The 24,481-nt window shown below is 47.1% G+C and overlaps 1 protein-coding gene across 1 annotated transcript; it reads left to right on the top strand.

The window, feature by feature from the left end:
• Positions 1-127: 127 nt before the first annotated feature.
• VCP (valosin containing protein) lies at positions 128-20,276 on the top strand. The gene is made up of 17 exons (XM_054178406.1): positions 128-329; positions 5,147-5,258; positions 5,612-5,784; positions 7,647-7,789; positions 8,760-8,890; positions 10,496-10,627; positions 11,015-11,117; positions 12,734-12,867; positions 13,097-13,232; positions 14,159-14,271; positions 14,931-15,095; positions 15,207-15,329; positions 16,399-16,611; positions 17,863-18,171; positions 19,036-19,191; positions 19,522-19,676; positions 20,044-20,276. The coding sequence occupies exons 1-17, from the start codon at positions 313-315 to the stop codon at positions 20,147-20,149; spliced, it is 2,421 nt and encodes an 806-aa protein (XP_054034381.1). The 5' UTR covers positions 128-312; the 3' UTR covers positions 20,150-20,276.
• Positions 20,277-24,481: the final 4,205 nt, after the last annotated feature.

The following is a 24,481-nucleotide window of genomic DNA, read 5'->3' as shown; positions in this document are numbered from 1 at the left end:
GCGCGAGAGCGCCCGCTCGTTACCTCTCCTTGTCCCTTTCTACTTTCAGCCCTTCCATTGGCTGAGACTCTGGCAGATCGGAATTTCCGATTGGTCGTCGCAGGGTGTTGCCAGGCAGGCGAGGCGGCGCGGGGTGGAGCTCCCCCCGTCCGATGAGTCGGCTCTGAGGTTCAGTCAGCGCAAGGCGCCCGGACCCGTCGCCTTCGTCCCCTCGCCTGCCTGAGACTCGCCGCTCGGTGCCACCTCCGCCCGCCCGCCCTGAAGAGCCGCCGCCACCCGCCTCCCCTCGCCCCTCCCCCCCCCAGCTGCGCCATGGCCTCGGGATCCGAGTAAGTGCGGGCCGCCCGCTGGCAGGCCTCGGCCTAGGCCCGCCCGCTGCGGCGGCTCTTGGGCCTGGCCTGGCCTGGCCCGGCCCGACGCAGCCTGTCTCGTCTGAGTGCCCGGGCCCGATCGGCCCAGCGATCCCGCCATGTCATACAGGCCCTGAGGAGGCGGAGGCGGTGCTGGGGGAGGGGGATGGGCCCCTCGTCGCCACCATCTCCCCCCCCAAACCCCCCTTCTCTCTCGACCGGGCCTCCCCGGGAAGTGTCGAGTCATGGCGGGGAGGGGGGGGAGCGAGGCCTGGCCGGGCAGGACTTCTCGCTAGGCCCGGGCTACAGGGCCGCTTACCTGCCGTACTCCGGCACAGCCAGAGTCTAGGCTAGGCCTCAGGCAGAGAGGGCTTTGTCTTCCCGGCCCCAGAGCGGCTGGCGGAGCAGCGAGGAAGGGGAAGAGGCACGTCCCGGCTTCCTCCTCGCAGCAGCCCTTGGGCCGGGGCTAGTGAGTGACTTGGCAGGAGCAGAAGCAGACATGTTGTGCCATGCTGGCCTCTGGGGCAGGTGAGGCCATCGGCTGTATTTTTGCCTGTGATGTCTTGCCTCAGTCAGTTTTTAGTTCCAAGCTGAGGATCATATTTTGTGGTCCTCAAAAATTAGTTGAGTAATAGTGGCTTCTAGGTTCCCAGCACACGTGCACAAGCCACTTTATTGCCTCTTGAGAGGAGTGAAAATGGAAACTAAAGATAATTTCCCAAACTCGAGAATACTTTTAAGTGACTTCTCTGCCTTACTGGAGGCACTTTTGATCCCTTTAGTATCTGCTACTTAAGTTCTGCTTTTCTTTTGCAACTTCTGAAATTTAGACCCGCTCAGTCCTACTGAGTCAGTTGCAAGCAAAGTGTCAGCAAATATGCCTCTCACAGGCATATTGTGCAGCTAGGTGAGGTGAAGAGTGTCCTAAAAAAGAAATTCCTGCTTCAGCGTAATTTCTTTCAGCATACTTGCATACCTGAATCATGAAAAGTTACTTTGCCACTGGAAGCAAGTTACTTTTCAGTTGCCATTTTTGGGTCAGTGCTACTGGCAGCCATGTTGCTGAACTGAGCCTTACGTAGTGGTGTTGCAGGAGGTAAGAGAAAGTGGTTTCTGAGGAGATGCTCATTTTCGGGCTCCTGCTTGTTTGAAGCAGGGTTGGATAGCTTGCCATTTCAATCATGAGCATGAACTTGTTGCTTGGTTGTCACATGCTTTTCCCCTAAATGATTGCAGTCACCAGGTAGCTCACTCCTTAACAGATAAATTTTTTATGGATTTTTTTTTTTTTAATACTTGCTTGGGGAAATCAGTTCAGTCTGTAATGTGAATGTTTGGTGTGGTGAGAAACTATTGGTAGGTTTTGTCTCAGAAGAGAATTCATGAGGGTATTAAAAAAAGCTCACCAGCATGGCTGTTTCACTTTCATTACTGCAGCTGGAATTGTTTTGGCTCTTTCTGCTCTGTATTTTTAGCACAGGCTTGCAGGAACAACTTATTTCTGTACTTTAGGTGGGGCTTTGGAGGTTGTTAGTTGTTTTCAGAAGAATCTGTAATGGGTAATCACTTTCTACTCTTTTTTTCATGCCATCCACCATAGTGCATAGCCTCCAGGCATTATTCCTATGCTGCAGAAGGAGAGTTCTGACACACAGAAAAATGATGGTAGCGATAGAAGGTGTAAAAAGTATTCCTTACAGTCCTTCACTGCATCAAATGAGACTGCTAGACTGCTTTACTGAGAGAGAAAATGAGGCTGAGAATGGCAACAGGGAACTCATTATTGTTGGTCTTCAGGGCTAGTACATATTTCCTTCAATTTTATTGATGTCTTGAGCTTACGGAAGTGTAGCTGTTAGCTGTGCTGAGGATCATGTCTTCAACTTTGGCCTCTGTTTAGGGCCAGACTTGATGCAGGCATTGAATTTCCTAATTTCAAATCAGCTCTTAATCTATGTCTTGTGTTTTGTGACTCTTTGTCGAGTCAGTGAAACAAGAGTGAGAGGGAAAGTGTGTTAGGGAGATGACAAGAGGAAAGAGTAGAGGAGATGATCTAGGGGGTTTGCAATGGGCACTCTCCGACGGGGAAACTCACTAAGAATCTTTAAAACTTACTTAGGCTAGCTGCCTGTCCTTGCCCTTTGCCGGTTTGCTAGCATGCATAGGAACATTTACACGTGAGAGCCCCAACCCATGCCTTAGCCTTTCCTGCCTAGTGTTTTCAGTTCAGGTGCAGTAATGCTTCGGTGCTGGGGATTGTCGAAATGTGATTGAGGTGTACAGGTGTATTTTGGTTCATTATTTGAGTTGCAGCATGAGGAACTCCTAGGAAAGATGTGATGAGGGCAGATGGTGATGGTAATAATATTTTAAACTGCTGCTGGAAGATGGGTAATGCTTGTCTCTAGAAGTCCTGACCCTTGTGTGTAGAAGCATCATCACTCCCCTGTATGTAGCTGGCATTTAATTTTCACAGTATCATAGTATCGGCCAGGGTTGGAAGGGACCCCAAGGATCACCTAGTTCCAATCCCCCTGCCATGGGCAGGGACACCCCACACTGGATCAGGCTGGCCAGAGCCAGCCTGTAATTTTGTAACATCTTTATATCATTCACAAAACTGTCAGGTCCAATAACTAAAGCTGACCCCACACATTTATATGCCTGTATGCTTTTTCTTGGAGACTTTACTCCATATTTAATGCCTCCAAGCTTTTCGATTGCTCTAAGTGCAGTAAAGTACTGCCAGCATTGATTCAGCCATCATTTCTTTCTTGAGAAAGTGCAGACTCAGTTCCTCAGTACTCAAACTTTTTTCTCATATTCAGCAGAACCAAGTGGAGCTCTTACCACATTCTTCGTCACTGCTGTGTGTTGAGTCACATCTGGACTTTCTTCTCAGATTTGTATAGCTTTTGGGTTTCTAGTCCAAAAGCTTCCAGTTGCTGTCCAGTTAATTTTCCATTTATTTTCTGACTGTTTTGTCAGACTGCACAGCACTCTGCATCCTGAGGGACAGCCTTTCACTTTCAGTGACAGTTTATGTAGCCAAAGTCTGGCAGTGGTTTCTTAGCCTTTGGATTCATGTCTCTTATGTGGAGGGCTATGAATTACATTGAAACTTTGAGCAGCTAAACAGGATATTGTTTGTTTCTGATGTGCCTTAGCTCAAGTTTTAAAAGCTACCATCAAAATTAATTTTCAGTGGACACAAGCTAATGCTGAGACAAGGTCCTCACAGGTAGATTGTTGGTGTTACGCACTGTTACAAACTCAAGATCCTGTCTGACCTTACAGTGTGTTGGATGTTTTCTTACTGTTTTCTTTGAAATCCCAGATGCTTTAGGACTCTACCAAAGCCACAATTAAGGCTGAAGATATAATTCATGAGCTCTTTGTAGGATGTGTCTAGCAGCCTTTCTCATGTCTTTTTGGGTTTAAAAAATGTAATATGTCAGATTGAAAGGAATGAATGCCAGTGTCTTACCTCTTGCACTTTTTGGTGAAGAAAGTAAGAAGGCAACTTTCCAGGGTGTAGCAGTCCAGGAAAGACATATTTTACAATTCCTCCTTTGTTCATTTAAAATAATGTTACCTGTCATTTGCAATGTGTTCCCTATGCTATCAGGGCTTACATGAAGCTTGAAAACAAGCTGGCTGCCCTCATAGGCTTGCTTAATACTGTTTCCACTTTCATGTATCAAATGAAGGCGTCATTACTGTATTGAGGTGCTGGTGAGAGGTGCTGGGGTGACATCACACTGCAGGTATGTCACCTCTCTCAAACAGACTTTTAAAAACACAATGAGCGTGCCAACTGATGCACTGCTGCTGTGATCTGGCTTTGTGCAGAGCTGCTTGCTCTGCAATTTCCAGTCAAGGTTCTTCTGGGTATTTTGTCCTAAAAGAGCGAAAAATGGAGCCAAACTGTACAGCCAACACAGCTGTCCACAAAGCCTCCTGCTCTTGCTAGTGCAAGTTCAGTTTTCTGTTCCAGCCTTAGACGCTGGCACGTCTGGAATACTCAGAGAAGGTAGCCAGGTGCCCACCAAAGAAAGTCAAACCAGACAGCCATTGTTGTGACTAGCTGATGTACAACTTCCAAGAACTGCTTTCTTCACATTCACATTTCTTTCATAAAGTGAATTGTTTGCTGTATCAGATTTTGAAAGAAAACACTTAATCTGCATTTCTCCCATTTTCTTGCTGTTTGATTTGTTCCATTTTGTCAGGATAAATGATCTATTCTATTTCTTGTAATGTGGTGGTCTAGGGATGCAGTGATGGTATTGGCTTCCTAGGTTCAACTAATAGGCCTTGCCAGGCTAAACTTTTACAGCTCTTCTTGTCAGGGAGCTACCGCATTGCCCTTTAATTCCCCTCTTTATCTGGGATTTGACACCAGTACACTTGAACTTTTGTTTTGGCAGCATTGGTTACATGCAGTTTCTTTTAGACAAGACATCTTAAGAGTCAGCAGCATCTCACTGACCACTTACTTCATAGCTAGCATTATGTTTTACTACTTTTCTGTTCAAGATCTGTGAAAAATGTTAAAGCTTAAAACTACCACAGAGGCTCATAAAGTAGTTCTGTGCACTGATGGAGAACGTTGTGCTTTGAACTCCTGCAACTGGTGTCTAGGAAGAATGTTCTCCTTTGTCTTACAAAGAATTGTAGTTTCTAAAAGACAAGACAACAAAGAAACCAGTAGGGAAATGAAGGTGAAAATAGGGGAGTGACAGGAAAGTGGGGAGCAGTATCACTGAGACTCATAACTTGTTTTTTTTCACCAGCTCTAAAGTGGATGACTTATCGACTGCTATTCTGAAGCAGAAGAATAGGCCTAATCGGTTAATTGTTGATGAAGCCATCAACGAAGACAACAGTGTTGTGTCACTGTCCCAGGTGCGTTACCTATGAAAGCAGAACATTTAACCTGGTAATTTGCAAGATGTTGCTGTGTATTAACTTGGAATGTAACTTTGCAGCATGAATCTGTGTCAGAAGCTGCAGCTGCGAGGAGTGAGGGAGGGTTGTCTTGTTTCCTAACACTTCTGTGTTGAAATGTGGTTTGATTCAGTTTGTAGCATTCAGTTGAGATTGTCCCCATAGCCTGCTTTCAGGATTAGCTCAGCGTAGTGGGAGTCTGTGTAATTCAGTGTATTGCTTCTGAGGTGTCTGAAGTGAAGTAACTCTCCTTCAAATTCTTGAATTCTTGTTTTGTCAGAAGCTTCTTCTAACGATGTTCCCGTTTGCAGGCAAAAATGGATGAACTGCAGCTCTTCAGAGGAGACACTGTCCTGCTAAAAGGAAAGAAGAGGAGAGAAGCAGTGTGCATTGTTCTGTCAGATGACACCTGCTCAGATGAGAAGATTCGCATGAATAGGGTTGTTCGCAACAACCTGAGAGTGCGCCTGGGGGACGTGATCAGGTGAGAAAACTCATTCGCTAGCTATTGCTTGTCTTGAGTTGCCTCAGTAATATGCACGATGGCTCTGAATCAGTCAGTAGCAGAGCCACATCTTCAATGGAGATAGAAGTTTTCAAGATCAGGAATCTCTTGTTTATTTTTCTTCTCTGTCTGGCTGTATGCATATTTGGATTATAAAAGTATGCTAAAGATCCTTGAAGTCTCTTCAGGACCTTCATGAGAAATAATCTATGTGCAAAGTGTATTGCATGCAAACTTTGTAGAGGAGAGGAATGCTCCACCCATCCTAGCAGTAGAAAATGCAAGTTTTAAATGCCACTGTAGATGGAACACAACAGTACTTTGAGCCAGACTGTGAGTTTAAAATAAAGGTGAATTCTTTTTTAACCTGGTGTGAGGTTACTGTTGGAATAGTTTCTAGTGTGAAAGTTCAGCCTGTGCTCTCCTGCTCTCTGCCAGGGCTGTGTCTATAGTGGTTCTCAGCCTTCCGAATGTTTTGCTGATTGTCTTAGCTTTGTTATGAGGGTGTTGTAGTTTGAGCTGGGTGCCCCCCTGGTGCATTCACTTCCTGTGTCCAGAAGTCCAGCCCAGAGGGATGGACACAGGAAATTGTGTATTTCCTACCATAATTCTTTGCACCACTATAAGATCCAGTGCGGAGTCTGGCACTTCCTCTTTCCTTCCCTCTCCGAGCCTTGGTAACTGGGGGAGAGATCTCCCGGCCATGGGCCTGATTGGGCCCAAGGCCACAGGGGGATGGGCAGTCTCAGGCCTGGCCAGCTGAGACTAGCCCAGCAGAGGGAGGGGGAAGAAGGAGCCCTGGGGGTTTTGCATGCACCCTCAGGTGGGGATGGGATCTTTCTTTGTCACTGCTTTCTATTTAAACTTTCATCACTTTTGCAATCCGTTTGCCTGAGTCGTTATTTCTGCCTGTGGTGGGGAGGGGATCTGCCCCAACCCATTACATTTTTGGCGCCCAGGGTTAGAGAATTTCAGCCTCTTGCCCTCAACATTTTTATTGTAGGTCGTCTTGTCTTATTTCTGTGGGCTGGTTTCTGCCAAAAACTGGGTGCCTGCTTGTTGTCTGTCTTTTCCTTTAACCTTCTGCTTTGTTCTCTCTGTAAAGTATATAGTGAAAATCTAAAAGTCTTAAGCAGAGTCACACACAAAGTTCTGTGCTCTGCTGCAGTTCTGTGTAGGCTTTTCTTAGCTGGCAAAGCCAGTCTGAGCTTTCTGCTACAGCGTGGTACTGTTGTCCTGCAGTGTGAAATAATATCTGTAGTGTTTATTTAAACATGGCCAAGGGGCTTTCAGACTTTAACCTGGAAGGTCATTCTGAATGAATTGGCACTGGCAGACCCCTGGCTTCACAGTGCTTTCTCCTGGTTGAGCAAAGACTCTGAGTACCAAAGTCAGGTTTGTCAGCAGCAGATGCTCTGGCCTCTGTTGTAAATTGGAGTGTAAAAGGATGAAAAAGCTTCTCCCAGCTCCCTTTCCTTGCAGCTGGTTCAGCAGTAGCTCATTTTTGAAACATAGGTTACCTTGTGACTCACACAGGTCTTTAAGCTGTATTAGTTACTTGTCAGTGTACCTTGGGAATGGTGAGAGGACTATGGAAGAACAGGGGGTTAGAAGAAAGTACTGAACTCCACAGTGGCCTGTGGTAGTGCTGAAGGGAGAGAAGGGAAGTGTGTTGTGAAGCCTAACTCTTGATGGGCATGATTTTTTGCCTTGTCAGCACTGAAATGTTCTTATGCAGGTGGGAAGTCTCACCAAGGCTCTGGAGGGTCTTTCTAGCATTTGTACTGGCCTGGGAAGGGGCATCACTGCCTTTGGCTAACTGGAGTTTTCGTCTTTTGCAGCATCCAGCCTTGCCCAGATGTTAAGTATGGCAAACGTATCCATGTGCTGCCAATTGATGACACTGTAGAAGGGATCACAGGAAACCTGTTTGAGGTCTATCTCAAACCATACTTTCTGGAGGCATACAGACCCATCAGGAAAGGTAATGATGTCTGTTACTGAAGTCTGGGTGGCAGCAAATGTGAGGTAGTCCTGAGGCCAAATAAAGAGGATGTCTAGTAGTTTGCACACATTTCTGCAAAGCATTAGATTAACACCAGTAGAGTGTGATTTTGCTGGTGCTGATTTGATTTTTCCCTTATCTTCGAAAAAAGGGTCATTGGTGCTGCTGGTTGGCAGAACAGTTTGATAGTTCTGTGGGTGTGGGGTTTCTGCTACATGAGATGAGACAGCATTAGAAAAGGCTCAGTTAGAACAGAGGAGAAAATCTTATTAAACTAAGTCGCTGCCACTGAATGGAATGGTGTAGTTGCCTGTATACTAATCGGTTGAGTGTACCAACTGGCACCCTGACTACATTCACTTCTTCAAAGTAATTTAATTAGCAGCTGTGAAAGTGTGTAGAAAACCAAATGCACTTCTGGAATTGTGCTGTTAGCACTTTTGCTGGAACAAATAGATTCTGATGCACTGTAAACATAAGTTGAAGTTACCCAGCTTCTGTCGTCTGGTTCAGCCAGGAGTCACAGTGTAGTATTACATGTTATTCCACTTCTGGAGACAACCAGTTGCAACTAGTAACAGCTAGTTATAATAACTTCAAAATGAATTCTTATTAAATTGGAGCATTTTGCCTGTTTTAGAAATGCTAAATTGAAACAGAATGGAAAAGAAATATGATTCCTTGCCTTCTTGTTTTGTGTGTAGGCTGAGTATTCTTTTCTGTTGATTGCTGGTTTTGTTTGCTGTTTGTTACTAAATGAAATTTGAGAACTTTCCTGGCTGAGGATCTCAGGTACTCACAGTACATGCAGCTCTGAAGCAGCGTCACCAATGCCAGCAGTATCTGCTGTGTAGCCAGCTTCCTTGTCCTCTGGGGCTGCTGGCAGTGCAGGGATTGTCATTCTGCAGATGCTGGTTGCAGCAGGCTACTGACATTTGGGGTTTTACAGGTGACATCTTCTTGGTGCGTGGAGGCATGCGTGCTGTGGAATTCAAAGTGGTGGAGACCGATCCAAGTCCATACTGTATAGTGGCTCCAGACACAGTGATCCACTGTGAAGGAGACTCCATTAAAAGAGAGGTGAGCAGAGTCCTGCCATGTGGTTTCCCTGAGTGAGTCCTCTCTGAAATCTGCTTCTGCGATGGTGCTTGAGAGCAGCAGTGTTCACAGTTCCTGTTTTGGCATTTTGTGAACTGGATGCAGTGATTAGAAACTCTGGTTTCAGGAGATGAACTGCTTCTGAAAGTAGTCAGAGGAATCTCTTTCCACTGTTCTTCCTCATGTCGAGATTGCAGCAATGTGTAGGTTTGCTGATGAGATACCATACTTAGGCAGCAGCTGGTTTTGCATCTTCCAGATGTCTCATGTTGGACATAGATGCCTTTTTTTAAATTCCAAACTTCTCTTGATCTGTAGCAAGGGGAGCTTACAGTGTTGCTAAATTTCATGCCAAATGAGAAGAAAGCAATTCGTGCTGTTTTCCGTGACAAATGTAAAATCTCAAAATGGTAGGAGAAATTTTTTTAAGAAATCCTGGTCCCTTGAGTGTCCCAAGGTTGAGACAGCCTGGGTGGATTGTTGTCTTGGCAGAATCTAACCTTAGTATTACAGAGTAATAGGAAAATTTCCTACAGAGTGGGAAATCTCAGATACATGAGCTAAGGAGGTTGCATGCTTCATAAAGGAAGTGCCTACAAGTCAGGGTGAGTGCTGGTTTGTATTTAGCTGCTTCCTAAAATACTCACTTCTGTATGACTGTTCTGAGACCGTGAAACCCCCTTAGTCCAGTTTAGGCTCTGCAGGACACAGCAGAGACAAGAGACGAGCAAGTTCAGCCAAGGCATCAAAATGATGAGCTAAAGGCCAGAAGCAGTGAGGAGGGGCTGAGAGAGTGGGATAATGCAGCGTGGAGATGGGGAGGCAGAGGCAAATGCCTAATGGAAAGGAGTAGATGACAGGGTTCTTTGGAGACAGGGTCTGGTCTAGGGGCAGTGGCACAAACTGGATCAAGGGAAGATACCCAGTAGATAAAAGGAAAAGGGTTTATGCCTTCACCTTGGAGCAAGACCCAAAGTGGGCAAGAATCTCAAAACCTGGAGACCTTTAGTACTCCAGATCCTAAGGTAGTAGTTCCTGTTTGTGAGGCTCAGACTGTGCCTCTCTGAGATTCCAGGCTGTGTCATTTTATTGTTTTAGTGTGTCATAATGATACAGATAACTAATGCCAGTAGAGGTCTGGACTGATGAATGGATGCTGTAGGAATATACCAGGAGAGTTGTCTACAGTTGATCTTACTCATGTCTGGACCAGCTAGACATAAGCACTTAAGTTAAGGAATAAGTATATTTTACGCTGAGTTTTGTTGACTGTGTTTGTTAGCCACCTCAGAGGGTCACAGAGCTTGTTTTTGTGCTAGATTCTGTAGGGAACCTGGCAGCAGAGGCTGTCATTCATGAAGGTGTGCTTCAGTGAGGTTTAGATATGTGCAGGCAATTCTCTTACTATGTCTGGGAAGGCAAAGCTAAAAAACAGTTGTAGAAGACACCAGGAAGACTTGAAAATTACAACAGACAGCAAAGAGATGGCCATGAGCAGAAACCTGGATTTTTGGCTTCTTTAGACTGGGAGGGGTTATGAATGCCTTTTTTACGCTGCATGTGTGTTTGATATGTCTCTCTGGATAGGATGAAGAGGAGTCACTGAATGAAGTGGGTTATGATGACATTGGGGGCTGCCGGAAGCAGCTGGCTCAAATCAAAGAAATGGTGGAACTTCCCCTCCGACACCCTGCACTCTTCAAGGCCATAGGGGTGAAGGTGAGTCCATAATGTGCACCAGCCAGCAGATGACTCTTGATGTCAGAGGTTATGAAACATTGGTGGAGGGAATAAATAATTTGTGGTTTGTGGGGATTTTTAAATGCTGGAGTTAGGAAAGTATTTTCATACGTGTTCTGGACACCAAGTATTGACAACTTGTGGAGTGGTGCTTTGAATCAGTGCTGTCAGTTACTGGCAAAGTTTTTGTTTGTGTCTCATATGAAGTAGTGAAGGTGTTGATAGCAGCACTGGGATGACAGCTATTGCACAAGTTCGCATCACAGTCTTGGACTGCATTTAATCAAATGCCTACAACTTCACTGTGAAGCTACTTAGGCATTCAGATACTAGCTCATCACCTCAGTCTGTTGCCTTTGTCTTCAGCCTCCACGTGGGATTCTGCTGTATGGTCCTCCTGGCACTGGTAAAACACTGATTGCCCGAGCAGTGGCCAATGAAACTGGAGCTTTCTTCTTCCTGATCAATGGTAAGTTTTGTGACTGCTTTGGCCCCAGATCTGTTGGGGGCTTGCTCGCCCATGTTATGGCAATCAGTGTTGTTTAATGGGGCTCGTAGAGTCACGCTGTTCCCTGACATCCTTCCTTAACCAGACTCTTCAGACATGCCTCTGGAGACACTTGGAGGCCACTTGTGTGGAAGTGTCAGTGCACTTCTCTTAAGCTTGATTCTGTTGTAGCAGAATGGATGTGAGACAGTTTGCAACGCAGGGACTTGCATTTATGTTGATGAGGGCAAAGCTGAGAGTCAAGTGCTGAGACTCTGGTAATAATACAGGTGCAGGACACTGGCTTCTGTTGCTGGCACTGTGTTCTGTTCAGAAAAGGTGTTGATCCGCTGTGCATTTCTTTCCCCTCAAGTAAAGCGCATGATGTGTTTTGTCTCGAGTAACATTAATTGGAATGTACTTTATGACAGCTACAATGAGTTCTTTGAGACTGAGCTACAAGTGACAGAAATTCCTGTTGATAACTCTTACCTGTAGTAGTTGTGTTGGTTACTGATTGAAGTAAATTCTGAATTTCCCTTGCTGCTTTCCTGTCCCCTTTTACAGTCAGTGGTGGAATATTTAAGGAATGCTGCTTTTCTTTTCAGATTTCAGTTGCATAAACCTGTGAAGGGGAGAGCAAAGGAGCGTGTAGCACTCCATAGAAATGGCTGGTTGTGGGGAGGTGACTTGCTTTGTAAGTGGGCTGGTTTTAGCCATGTCGCCCTTGTCATGTACAAGGTAGTAGAAGCTGTCAGTGGGCATTAATTAGCTAGCCATTTCATTAGACACTTGTACTTTTGTTGCATAATAAAAGCAGGGAGCTGTAGGCAGGGCTGGTATAAACTGCATTACCTGTAGTGAAATGCTCGTGATGCTGCCCATGCCAGTGGCTCTGCAGCTGGTGGGCTTCAGTTAGCTAGCAGCTTTGTACTCTGGAGAGTCAGGTTTCTTTTTCTTTGGCCTTCTAGAAGCATAGTCTCTCTTTGTCACTGCTCTGTTCATCAGTTGTAGGCAGTTTCAGGGGAATGCTGTCCTTCCCTATGGAATTGATGTGCTTACACTTGTATGTTTTTATTATTTATTTACCCTCTGAGAGGAGTTGGAGTTTTTGGTTTGTTGGGGTTTTTCTTTTCCTTTTTTTTTTTTCTTCCAAACTCATTTATAGGATTTTAGAGACATAATTATATACCTGTTTGAAGCACTCTAAAGGCAGCTTTGGTATCTTAAAGCTTTTTCCTTTCCTACTCTGATAATTCATCACCATATAATTTGATTGCTTCTCTTGCAAGCAATGACTGGCATTAACAGTGGTGGCACATTACAGGGAAGAGTGAAATAGGGTGAGGAAAGAACTAAAGGTCTCTGATCAACTAGCACAGTATTCTGTTAGAGTAAACTGGAAACAGCAGAATAATGATAGAAAGTAATTTTGCATGGTCTTCTGTTCAGCTGCAAGTTCAGTGAACCCAGCTGATAGTATTTGTGTTGCATTAGAATATAGATTGTCCCACGTGAGCATTGTACTGAAAAACTCAGCTGCGTGTCTTGGGGCTGGCTGCCTCTGTTCTGGGTGCTACTGTGCCACTGTTTTTCAGGTCCTGAGATCATGAGCAAGCTGGCTGGTGAATCAGAGAGCAACCTAAGGAAAGCCTTTGAAGAAGCAGAGAAGAATGCTCCTGCTATCATCTTCATTGATGAACTGGATGCCATTGCTCCTAAAAGAGAGAAGGTAAAGAAAGCTTGTAGAATGTGAAGCAGTACATCCCTTTTGGTAGCAGCTGACACGAATCTGCATTTGACTACAGGGTAAAGTAGCATTTAGCTTGACACCTGATTTTGCTTGGACCCCATGGCATTATCTTAACAGGTTGTGGCTGCTGTATCTGCTCTGGTGCTGCAGTAGCTCTTGTGCTGCATTGTGGAGCTTTTGGTCTAACCACTGCTTTCTCTCTCCATAGACGCATGGAGAAGTGGAACGTCGCATAGTGTCTCAGCTGTTGACTCTTATGGATGGACTGAAACAGCGAGCACATGTGATTGTTATGGCAGCTACCAACAGACCTAACAGCATTGACCCAGCACTCAGGAGATTTGGTAATCACAATTACAGTCTCTGGTGTATCACAGACTTTGTTACAGGTCATTCTGCAGGGGCCTTGGAAGGATTGAGCAGAAATTAAAACGTCATCTGTGTGTTACATAAACTACTGACTTGCCTCCAGCTGCCTGTTTGAAAGTAATTTCTAGGCTTCCAGCCTTTGGTATCATTTCTGGTACCATATTACGTTAGAACTTGCTGAAATTAAACAAAACCAACACTTTGAAGCGAAAAAGTGTACTAGTCACTTGTAGATTAAGCTATTTCAGGATATGCTGAAGGATTAAATGCTTAAGTTCATGTTCGTGACTTAAGTTGCAGAAGGCTCTAAATTGTCTGCTTTCTTCCTGTTTTTATGATGAGAAGTCCTGTAGCTTCTGAGATTCAGGTTTATGAAGCTGTGCCCTGTGAATGGATGTCTGGTAAATAGCCAGTTGGTCAAGTCTCTTAATAGCAAACCAGTCAAGCATTCAAGGGAAACCAGCTCATTAAATGTGTAGTGAGCCATTTGAATGCACAGCTATGGCTGGAGAACGGGGGTAGGGTACTTTTCCTGCCTTACCACATATTGGGACAGTTCCTACTTACCACTGCTTGGATATGGCTATGAAAGTTGTGACTCTTAGAAATAAACAAAAATGTCTCATGGTATGTTGGCTTGAGGAGGCATATTTCCTGAAGATGAGGCTTGGGAAAAGTTACTAAACCATCAGTCCTGTGTCATGTAACCCTCCACTCCAGTTAATACAGTAGTCTCACTTTTGCTAAATGGCTACAGCCTGGCAGAGAAGCCCAAAGCTCTGGCATTTTCTGAAATTGTGTGTGTTGGTACCTTGTCATCATGTTGTTCAAAGAAGGGCAGCAGCCACAGCTCTTCTCATTTGCAGAATCAGCAGCCCAACACATGTTTTGTACTCCCCAGGTCGTTTTGACAGAGAGGTAGATATCGGTATCCCAGATGCCACTGGGCGCCTGGAGATCTTGCAGATCCACACGAAAAACATGAAACTGGCTGATGATGTGGATCTGGAGCAGGTGAGTAGGGTGATACTAAGAAAGTTTGTCTTTGCAGGAAGATGTTCCCAATGCTCTGTTATATAGTGGAAGAGATGTTAAGGCCTGATTGCATAAAATGTGACTGTTTATTTAGGACAGCATGAGGCCGGGTGAGCGTGTGATCTCTGGGCTCACAAATACCAATGACTGCAACTCCTTGGTCACTAGTTAACAATGTCATGGCTAAGTGAAGCAGATGTTTTGAGTCCAGTTGAAAAGTGCATTACCTGTGTCCTCCTGGGTTTGTTTGCTGTGGGATTCTCTGTAATAGTAAAACAAGCTTGAAACAGCTCACGTAGACCTACCAGTGTCAGCAGTGTGCTGACACTGGACATCGCACGTAAACTGGATGGCTCCTGTAATTTCTGCCCTGAATGAAGAACTGCAGTCCTCAGGGTTATAACTCTGCGCACCATCTGAATCCAAGTTGCAGCTTCAACCTGAAGTGGGAGGTGGAGCAGCAGTGTGTTAAGTGTGTTAGATATGTGGTAGCACTTATCTTGAATCTGCAGCAAGGCACTGATGTTGCTGTCCTCCAGAGCTTTGTTGCATTTCCTCAGTGAGTTACTAAGTATGCATTGCCCTTGCAGAGCACTTGCTTGTGTCCCTGTAAGTCATAGTCAGTGCTCTGCTTTCAGGTGGCAAACGAGACCCATGGGCATGTTGGTGCTGACTTGGCTGCTCTTTGCTCAGAAGCTGCTCTTCAGGCCATCAGAAAGAAGATGGACCTCATAGACCTTGAAGATGAAACTATTGATGCTGAAGTGATGAACTCACTGGCTGTGACCATGGATGACTTCAGGGTAATGCAGTAGTGATCCTCCTCCTTGTGGGTGCAGTGTGTAACTGCTTTATCTGGAGCTAGTGAACACAGAGTGTTAGAATTTGTGTAATACTGTTTCTTCTAATGACAGTGGGCTCTGAGCCAGAGCAACCCTTCTGCTCTTCGGGAGACTGTGGTGGAGGTGCCACAAGTTACCTGGGAAGATATTGGTGGTCTAGAAGATGTGAAGAGAGAGCTCCAGGAGCTTGTACAGGTAAGGGTTTCCAACAGATTTTTGCCTGGTCAGCTTGAAAAGTAATTATATTAATAAAATCCAGTACTTCAGATTCCTGTTTGGGCTGCGAGCAGAGTACATGTAGAGGGTTTTGTGGAATTTGCATGTAATGGTGCTAACAGAGCCATGCTGTTCATCTTGGTGATTCTGGAGAGGAAGTGCTGAAAAGCAGCACCAGGCTTTCCTTAGCTGAGTCTCCAGTGCCATTTCAAGTGGATATTGCACTGCATGCAGAAACAGCAGTAGTTCTGGTTCTCTTGAGCGGAGACCTGCAATGGGACCCCTGCTGAGAATCCTCTTACATGATGGTTTTATATGCCAGAAAGTGGATGAAGATTTTTACTGGGAGAGCTGATAAAGGGTTTACTTGTTAGCATTATCACAAGGGCAGGTGAGAAGTAATTGTGAAGCCTTCTATGAAGGGGAAGGCTTAGATTTAAAGTCTGTGGAAATGCCTGGTGGCTGTGTTGGGATGGCTTGGGTTTGATAAATTTTCTGTTCAGTTGGCACTGTAGAGAGACCCTGTCTGTGAATAACAGAATCCAATTTTCAGTCTAATTTTCTGATGTTAAAATCATCACCTCTCTCTGACCTTGTTGCCAAGGATAAAAACTCAGATCAGACACCTCTGTCTCTGGAGAGCAGAGCAAGTAGGTTAGATAATGAGCTGTTCCCTTTTGCTTCTGCTTTGCAGGGCAGAGTGAAGTTGGGGTTAAGTGTGCTAGAAAACTACTTGGTTCTTGGAGGTAAATAGGTTGTTTAAGGCAGCTTTCCAATTTAGCCATGGTGCTCTTTGAACCATTTAAAAACTCCTGCACTGCACAGGCAGGATCTGTAGTTCAGCTCACCAGAAATCTCAAGTAGTGTTGCTGATAGGAGGAAAAACAAAACTGTCCAAGAAAAAGATGTCCCTGCCCGTGGCCAGGGGGTAGGACTAGATTATCTTTGAAGGTCCTCTTCCCATGCACATCATGGAGTGATTCTGAGGTACTGGCCTGTTCTGGCTTACCATGCGAGGTTTTTGTTTGTTTCTTTTGTTCTCTTTTAGTACCCTGTGGAGCACCCAGACAAGTTCCTCAAATTTGGTATGACCCCATCAAAAGGGGTTCTGTTCTATGGGCCACCTGGCTGTGGTAAGACCCTGCTGGCCAAAGCCATTGCCAATGAATGCCAGGCAAACTTCATTTCCATCAAGGGGCCGGAGTTGCTCACTATGTGGTTTGGCGAGTCTGAAGCCAACGTGCGCGAGATCTTTGACAAGGCAAGTGTCCCTTTCACTACTGCTCCATCTGTGCTCAGGTACCCTCAGAATTCTGTCTCCACTGTATCTGTCTTACAAGCCTGGTTCTTGTTTGTGTGTCTTGTGCTTTCCTCACTTGCACTGAGAGCAGGGACTGCTCTTCTGATGTCAAGGGATTAATCCTCTTCAGCAGCATAGCTATTTAAACTGTTTCTTCTGGCTGCAATTTGCATCTGCTGTTACGGCATGGTAAGTTCCCCAATGCCTTAGCAGAGAGACTAGAGCAGAGACACTGGATACCTTCCACATCCCTGAAAACATAACCTTGACACTTCATTAGCTGTCACCATTTATGGATTTTCAGAATATCCCATGGGTTCTTGTCCTGCAGCATACATGGCTTAGAAAGGTCTACACTCCTACTGCCCGGCTGCTCCATAGATAGTGTCGCTTTGTGTCCCAGAAAGTTAAGTGCATGTGTTACACTGGGAATCCTTGCCCTTGTAGTCAGGGAAGGTGCTGATAGAACAGCTGAAATCTCCTTCCACGCCTTCTCTGAGAGAGAAAGGTGAAGTTGGGAGGGAACCTTAGAGGCCATCTAGTCCACCTATTTACCCAGGGCAGGGAGATAACATGGGAATTCAGGCAGGTTGCTCAGTGCCTCTGTTCGGCACATGTGCTCAGCGTGGATTATCCCTGATCTCTCTGCATCTCTCTGCTAGTGTTTTAGCTTTCCCTCTCTTCTTTTTTTTCCCCCCTTGGTTCTAACTGGATTTTTTTCAGTGGTTCTTTGTGCCTGCAGTCCTGCATTCTTTCAGTGCACAATTTGAAGAAATATCTGCCTTCTCCCTATAACTACACATTACATAGCTGAAGACAGTGACTGGATTTCCCTCTTCCATTGGATATGTCCTGCCTACTGATACTCAAGTGCTGAATAACCAGTCAAAATCCCCAGGTCTTGCAGGGAGAGGCCTAGTCTGGGCAAATCTACTCCAGCTTTCCCTTCAGCCATTGGAGTTACCTTTCTTCTGCCTGGTCTGCAATGCTCCCAGCTTTGGGGATATTTGCCTCGTGTGGGAAAATTGAATTGGGTGTCTGTGTAACAGGAGGTTTTCTGGAGCAGCTCCTCCAAACCCTTCTTGCAGCATCAGTGCTCTGGTGGTGGTACTCTGAGCTGCTTTATTGGTAGAGTAGGCACAGTATGAAATGCAGGTACTCCTTGTCAGGTGATACTAACATGGGCCAGTTGTTCCCCTTTGTTTCTTGTAGGCCCGACAAGCAGCCCCTTGTGTGCTCTTCTTTGATGAGCTGGACTCCATTGCAAAGGCTCGAGGCGGGAATATCGGTGATGGTGGTGGTGCTGCAGACCGTGTCATCAACCAGATCTTGACAGAGATGGATGGCATGTCCACCAAGAAGAACGTTTTCATCATTGGTGCCACCAACAGGCCAGACATCATTGACCCAGCCATCTTGCGCCCCGGCCGCCTGGATCAGCTCATATACATCCCGCTGCCTGACGAGAAGTCCCGGGTTGCTATTCTTAAGGCCAACCTGAGGAAATCGCCAGTGGCCAAGGTAGGGTGTGTGCTCTGACTGCATGCAGACTGGGTCTGCTGTGTGTGCTCCTCACCAGCTGGGGACAGAGCAGAGTACTGGTGGCTGCTCTGCATGGTCTAGAGCCCGGAAACATCCAATCCATGAAGGGCTGAGTGGGAGGCTTGATGCCGAAGGCTAGGTATTGATGAAGTTAGATGTTAATGGTCAAGCACAGCAGGTCTTTTTGTCATGCACTGTAGTTCTGCCCACAGTGTGGGAACAGGAAAGCCTGTTACAGCAACATAGAAAAGATTCTTGTACTCTTAAAGAAAAGCAAATGTTGAATGTGTGGGTGGGAAATGGAAATTGAAGAGGAAACATTGCACTTAATTGTTGTGGAACTCTGTCCTAGGCAAGAGTTGTGCCCCTTGCCTGGGGAGCTGGCAGTAATGCAACCAGTGAGAGCACAAAGATGATTTGTGCCAGGCTTAGTTTTAGGTTGTTAGGAAAGAGGGTTTCAGAGGAGGTTGCGGTGTTACCCCCTCAGCTGAGGAGAAGGAGGAAGTCATTGCTTGTCTTGGTCTTTCTGTGCCCCCTCTTCATTTCCTGTCTGACAGTGTTTTGTTTGTCTGGTAATGTTCACAGCTGCACAAACCATATCCTAAAGCCACAAGTGCAGAGAACCTTAGAGCTGCTGTGTGGACTTTTGGTTGGGGTTTGGGGAGCATGGCCTATCTTTGTGTAGCTAACATTTTTCCAAACCTAAGAGCCTTAACAGCTGATTTTTCCAAAATTTGCCATAATTAAGGTGGGAGCTTAATATCATGGGGTCTGATGACACCACCATCACCTGAGGATGTAAGGTGTTAAGGAGATGCCTCTCCTGATGTTTTTTTCCATTAGGATGTTGACCTGGATTTTCTGGCCAAGATGACCAATGGCTTTTCGGGGGCTGACCTGACAGAGATTTGCCAGCGTGCCTGTAAATTGGCTATCCGTGAATCCATTGAGAGCGAGATCAGGCGAGAACGTGAGAGGCAGACCAACCCTTCTGCCATGGTGAGTGGAGCACTCTCAGCTTTCTCTGCTTGCATCTCTGGGGTGTGATGTGTTCCTCTCTGTCCTCCTCAGATGGGGATGAGTTGACTGTCACACTGAGTGTGGAGCTGGAGCACTTTGTCCTCATCCTACAGGAGGTTGAGGCTCCTCCTGGGTCTCGTGCTCAGCATTGCTCAGAAGGCCCCTGCTGCAGCTCTGACTCATGATCCGCTGCAGTGCCCCTCCAGCCCTTGCTGCAGCAGGCACCAGAACATCCTGCACTGGAAGGAGGCTGTGGGCAGCTCTCGGGGCTCAAACATGTGGCTCACCTGGGCTCTCTGTCCATTGCAGGAGGTGGAGGAGGATGACCCGGTTCCTGAGATCCGCAGGGATCACTTTGAGGAGGCCATGCGCTTTGCTCGCCGCTCCGTCAGTGACAACGACATCAGGAAATACGAGATGTTTGCACAGACTCTTCAGCAAAGCCGGGGCTTTGGCAGCTTCAGGTAACCATGGGGCAGACAGTCTCAGAGCACTGAGACAGCTTTCTGCTGGATTCCGAGCTGCAAACTCCTCTTCCGCCCTGCTCTCCCGTTCTCCTCAATGCATACAGCACCAGGGACAGCAGTGGTGGGTGTGGGCTGTGCTGCCGGTCGGTCGTAGCTGCTCTGTCAGTGCTCTCTAAGGCCATCAAACGTTGTTCCTTTAACACACGCCACAGCCAGCAGCCGAGCCACCTGGCTAAGGCTTCATCCCGTTTCTCCTGCCTGTCCTAGTTGGCACCAGTGTGTTGTCATAGAGGGAGGGGACCGTTGCTGGTCTGGGAGGATGTCTTTGAACAACATCTCTTCTCTTCTCCACCACTGAATGCAGGTTCCCGTCAGGTAACCAGGGCGGTGCTGGTCCCAGCCAAGGCACAGGAGGTGGCAGCGGGGGCAACGTGTACAGTGAAGACAATGATGATGATCTCTACGGTTAACTCGCTGTCCTCAGTGGACCAAACTCCAAACCAGGCCTCGTTGTACAGGGAAAAAAAAAAAAAATCCAATGTTCAGTGGACTCTTGGCTTTTTCATTCCTCAGTCAGAACAGTGTAGCTGCACGGCAGAATTCGTACAGGGAATGTTTTCTGCAAACACAAACCCAGGCCGTTCTTCAGTTGGGAGGCAGACAGTGAATTGACAAGGAGGGGAACCAACATTAATTTCTGAGAAATTTCTGTTCTAGTTTCTGTGGCAGAATCAGCAGCTTTAGCAAAGGGTACAACGCTAGCCTGTATAAAAAAAAAAAACAAAAAAAAAATTAAAAATCCACCCAAAAAAAATAATAAAAAAAAAAAATCCCACAAAACTCTTGCCAGGCTCTGGCAGTTCCTTTCTGTTGGTGCTGGCGCTGTCTGTAAGCTCATGTCTCTCAGGTGTTGTCTGAACAGTCCTTGCTCTGGTGGTGTTGGTTTCCTTGTGCACTTCCCTACTGCCTTCAGGGTTGCTTTTCGTTCTTAACACCTTTGAGCCCACACTAGCAGAAGACATGGGTTTGGCAGTGTCTGTCTCCTGAGATGGGCCTGGCAGCAGGTGCCTGGTGTTGCTTTGATGCTGTCTGTGAGCTGTTCAATCTTCTGTTGGCTCCTGAGCAGCAAAGGATTTACCCAGCAACGCCTGTCCTGCCTGAGGGCAGACGAGAGGGGGCACTGGGGCTGTTTCTGGGCTTTGTGGTGTAGTGTGACACTGCTATGGATAGGGAAGAGGGGAGCTGCAGCATGTTTCATTTGTCCAATGGAAGTCTTGGACCTCTGGTGCCAGCTGGCTCGGTGTTGTACTCTGTAGGCGGTTCTAATCATGGTTCTCCTCCTTCCTTTCCACTTCACTAACTTGCTCCTTGGTTTATTTTCTTATCGCTGAACTGAAAAATGCTGTCCAGCTGTGCTTGTTAGTGTTTGACATGAGAGAAGCCTTGGATCTGGTCTTGCTACCCAGGAGCAGGGCTGGAAGCTGCATGTGGCCCAGCCCTGAGCCCCAGGGAGGAGCCTAAGGCAGGGTGCTGCCTGCTTTTAGGTGTGTGCAGGAAGTGAGGGCTTCTGCAAAGGGGTTGAATTGGAGATTGTGTGGCACAACATTTCCCCAGGCCTTTGGGGCTGAGCCGTGATGGAGAGAGAGCAAGGTTCCCCGGTCTCTCCAGGGATCTAATTTAGGCTAGGCAGTGGAAGTTTGTGCCCCAAAACCTGGTACATCTTGGAGGGTTCCCTAAAACCAGCTAGATCCAATCAGGGAAGTATTTCAAATGACAGGGACTGTCCATGAGAGGGGGCTTGTGCACAGCAGTGGGGAGAAATGCACCAGAATGGGGAGCGCTGTGTTTGTGTAGCACAATCTCCCGAGGGATTAGGAGACCGGGCCCTCGGGGAGGGTGGGCAGCCCAGGTGCCCTGTCGTCCTTCAGAGGTATCTGCCAGCACCACAGCCCTATCCTCATGCCACCCTTAAGGGAAGACACTGCTGCTGCTCTGGCAGGAATGCTGGCATAACCTCTTCCTCAGGCAGTGGGGCTGAGGAGGGGATATTTATGCTTCGTCTGCCCCCCAGCAGCCCTTTTCTTGGATTAAGCTGCACCTATACATTTTTACCACAGGGCTGCCTCCATTCTGCAGGGACACAGAAGCTGGCTTTGCTTTCATGTTCCACTGCTTCACCCCTGAGAGAGGCAGCTCCAGCAAGACTCAGGAAGCAGCAACCAGCCACTTGACACTTTCAGCTGCATGGAAAGGGGGAAAGGGCTGCTTTGCACTCTTGCTGAGAGCTCTCCAGGACTCCCAAAAGCCTTCAACACTGTCAGGGGGTGGATGTCTTCTTTCCTGCCATTTTGGGACTGTCACCACCCAGCAAGTGCTGGGAGAAGATCCATCTTGGCATCTCCTATCTGCTGTGGAGGCTGGGACAAGCGGGCCATAGGAGGCAGCCCCACTCTGCCGCTGCCTCTTCAAATTGGAAATACTAATTAAATCCATCAGGAAAGCTGGAAAACCTCATCTTTCTTCCCTGTGGTTTGTGGCTCCCTATGTGGACAGCACCCACAGGATCCCCAAAAGCATCTTCCCCTGCACTGGAACAATGTAAACTTAGTTGGGGGCTGAATGTGTTGCCCAGGTCAGTATCTGCAGCGGTCGAGGAGCTTGACTGGGCTCCTCCACCCTGATGAACCTCCAGTAGTTCCAGGATAGGGCCTGGGTTTAGCCAGTTCAGTTCTGGAGCCCTCGAGGCAGGACGGACATGAACATGTTGGAGCAGGTCCAGAGGATGGCCACAAAAATCATCAAAGAGCTGAAGCACTTCTGCTGTGAGGACAGGCTGAGAGAGTTGGGGTTATTAAGCCTGGAGAAGAAAAGGATCTGGGGACACCTCCCTGTGGCCTTTCAGTACTTACAGGGGGCCTGTAAGGAAGATGGGGACAGTCTGTGGAGCCCAGCCTGTTGCGGTAGGGTAAGTGGTGATAGTTTTAAGCTAGACGAGAGTAGATTCAGACTAGAGCTAAAGAGGAGTTATTTACAATGAGGGTGGTGAACACTGGCACAGGTTGCCAGAGAGGTCATAGATACCCCATCCTTGCAAATCTTTATGGTCAGGTTGGATGGGGCTCAGAGCAACCTGACCTAATTGAAGATGTCCCTGCTCATTGCTGAGAGATTGGATGAGATGACCTTTAAAGGTCCCTTCTACCACTTAAAGGGGGGGGCAACAGAAAGGTTGTGAGGGATGTTTTCCAAGAGCATACGGTGACAGGACAAGAGGTTATAAGGAAGAAATTCTTCATTAGGAGGGTGGTGAGGCATTGGAACAGGTTGCCTGGAGAAAGTGTGGCAATTGTGCTGCCTCTCTAGAAGCCGTAAAGATCAGGCTGGATGGGGCTTTGAGTAACCTCTAGTGGAAGGTGTTCCTGCCCATGGCAAGGTGCTTGGGACTAAATGACTTTTACATGGACCATTTCAACCCAAACTGTTCTGTGACTGTCATGATTCTATGACATTCCCCCTACCCTTGGGCATCTCCTGACCCCAGGGCTAGCCCTGTGACAACAGCATCCCCACCACCACAGGCATTCTTCCTCCATGGGTATCCCCTGCTCCATGGGTGTGCCTACCCTACTGACAGTCACTTCTCCATAGGCAAACTTCTGGTATCAGCAGAACTTTGCCTGGGTCAGACTTGTGCCATTGCCTCTGGCCCTGTCCCAGAGCCCTTCTGAGGAGAGCTGGGTACTGGCATCTCTCCAGCTCCCCCCTGGCAGCCCAGAAGGAGCCTCTCCTTTGCCCATGCCACCTGAAGGAGCCATAGGAGGGAGTTTTACACAGAGAGTGATTGCCCATTGGAATGGGCTGCCTGAGGAGGTGGTGGGGTCGCCATCACTGGGGGTGTTCAGGGCGAGGCTTGACAGGATGCTTGGTTCCATGGTTTAGTTGATTGGGTAGTGTTGGATGATGGGTTGGACATGATGATCTTGAAGGTCTCTTCCAACCTGGTCTGGTTTATTCTATTCTATTCTTATTCTATTCTATTCTTATTCTATTCTATTCTGATTGGTCTCCCCTACTCCTGTCCCCTACTGCCATTTAATCAGGCAAACAGCTGTTCTCTGTGACTGAGCAAGTCCTGTACTCATTCCTATCCCATTATCAGGCCCTGAAGGTCCTGTACACCAAGCAGATGGAACCAAGATTTCTTCTCCTCTATCCCAGCCTCAAGGAGTGCCAGGCTAGTTAGTAACTCCTTTCCTGTCTGGCCTTGAAGGCCCCAGGCATGCAGCCAACCTGATGCCGACCGTGCCAGCACAGCGCCCCATTCCTGCTGCCGATGTGGAGTGGAGCCCCTGAACTTCCATCAGCACACACTGGGGCAGTATATTTTTTCAAAATACTTTATTTCTCTCAATACTGACATTACAAAAAGAAAAAAGAAAAAAGGGGGAGGGGGAAAAAAAAAAAAAAAAAAAAAAGAGTTACAAAAAAATTCCACTAAAAAACATTCAGGTCTCATTGAAACCGAGAAAAACAAAGCAGCTTGCGTCTGCGCGCTGGCCTGTCTTCTCGCTGGCGCTGTCCATCAGGTTTCTTGTTAAATTCCACAGGGACCAGTGGAGGGAACTGGTGGTGCCCCCTCGCTGGCCAAACCGGGCAATTCAGCAGTGCCTGTCGCCTCACTCTGCACGCTAACGCTGTGCAGCTCTGCACCCAGCCCCCACAGCCACCCTGCGCGTGGCGCCCCCAGGGACCCCTCCTTGTCCAGCCAGTGGCTTCTCTGAACAACAAAAGGGGACTCCCGG

This window comes from Dryobates pubescens, chromosome Z, assembly GCF_014839835.1.
Source record: "Dryobates pubescens isolate bDryPub1 chromosome Z, bDryPub1.pri, whole genome shotgun sequence".
Classification (NCBI taxonomy): Eukaryota; Metazoa; Chordata; class Aves; order Piciformes; family Picidae; genus Dryobates; species Dryobates pubescens.
The sequence above is the reverse complement of the archived record's forward strand: the minus strand, read 5'-3'. Positions and strand labels throughout refer to the sequence as shown.

What these genes read in the sequence shown, in the direction of transcription:
- VCP (XM_054178406.1), top strand. An exon ending in GTGTTGTGTCACTGTCCCAG is followed by an intron (nt 5,259 to 5,611) that starts GTGCGTTACCTA and finishes TCCCGTTTGCAG; the next exon opens with GCAAAAATGGATGAACTGCA. An exon ending in GGAAATCGCCAGTGGCCAAG is followed by an intron (nt 18,172 to 19,035) that starts GTAGGGTGTGTG and finishes TTTTTCCATTAG; the next exon opens with GATGTTGACCTGGATTTTCT.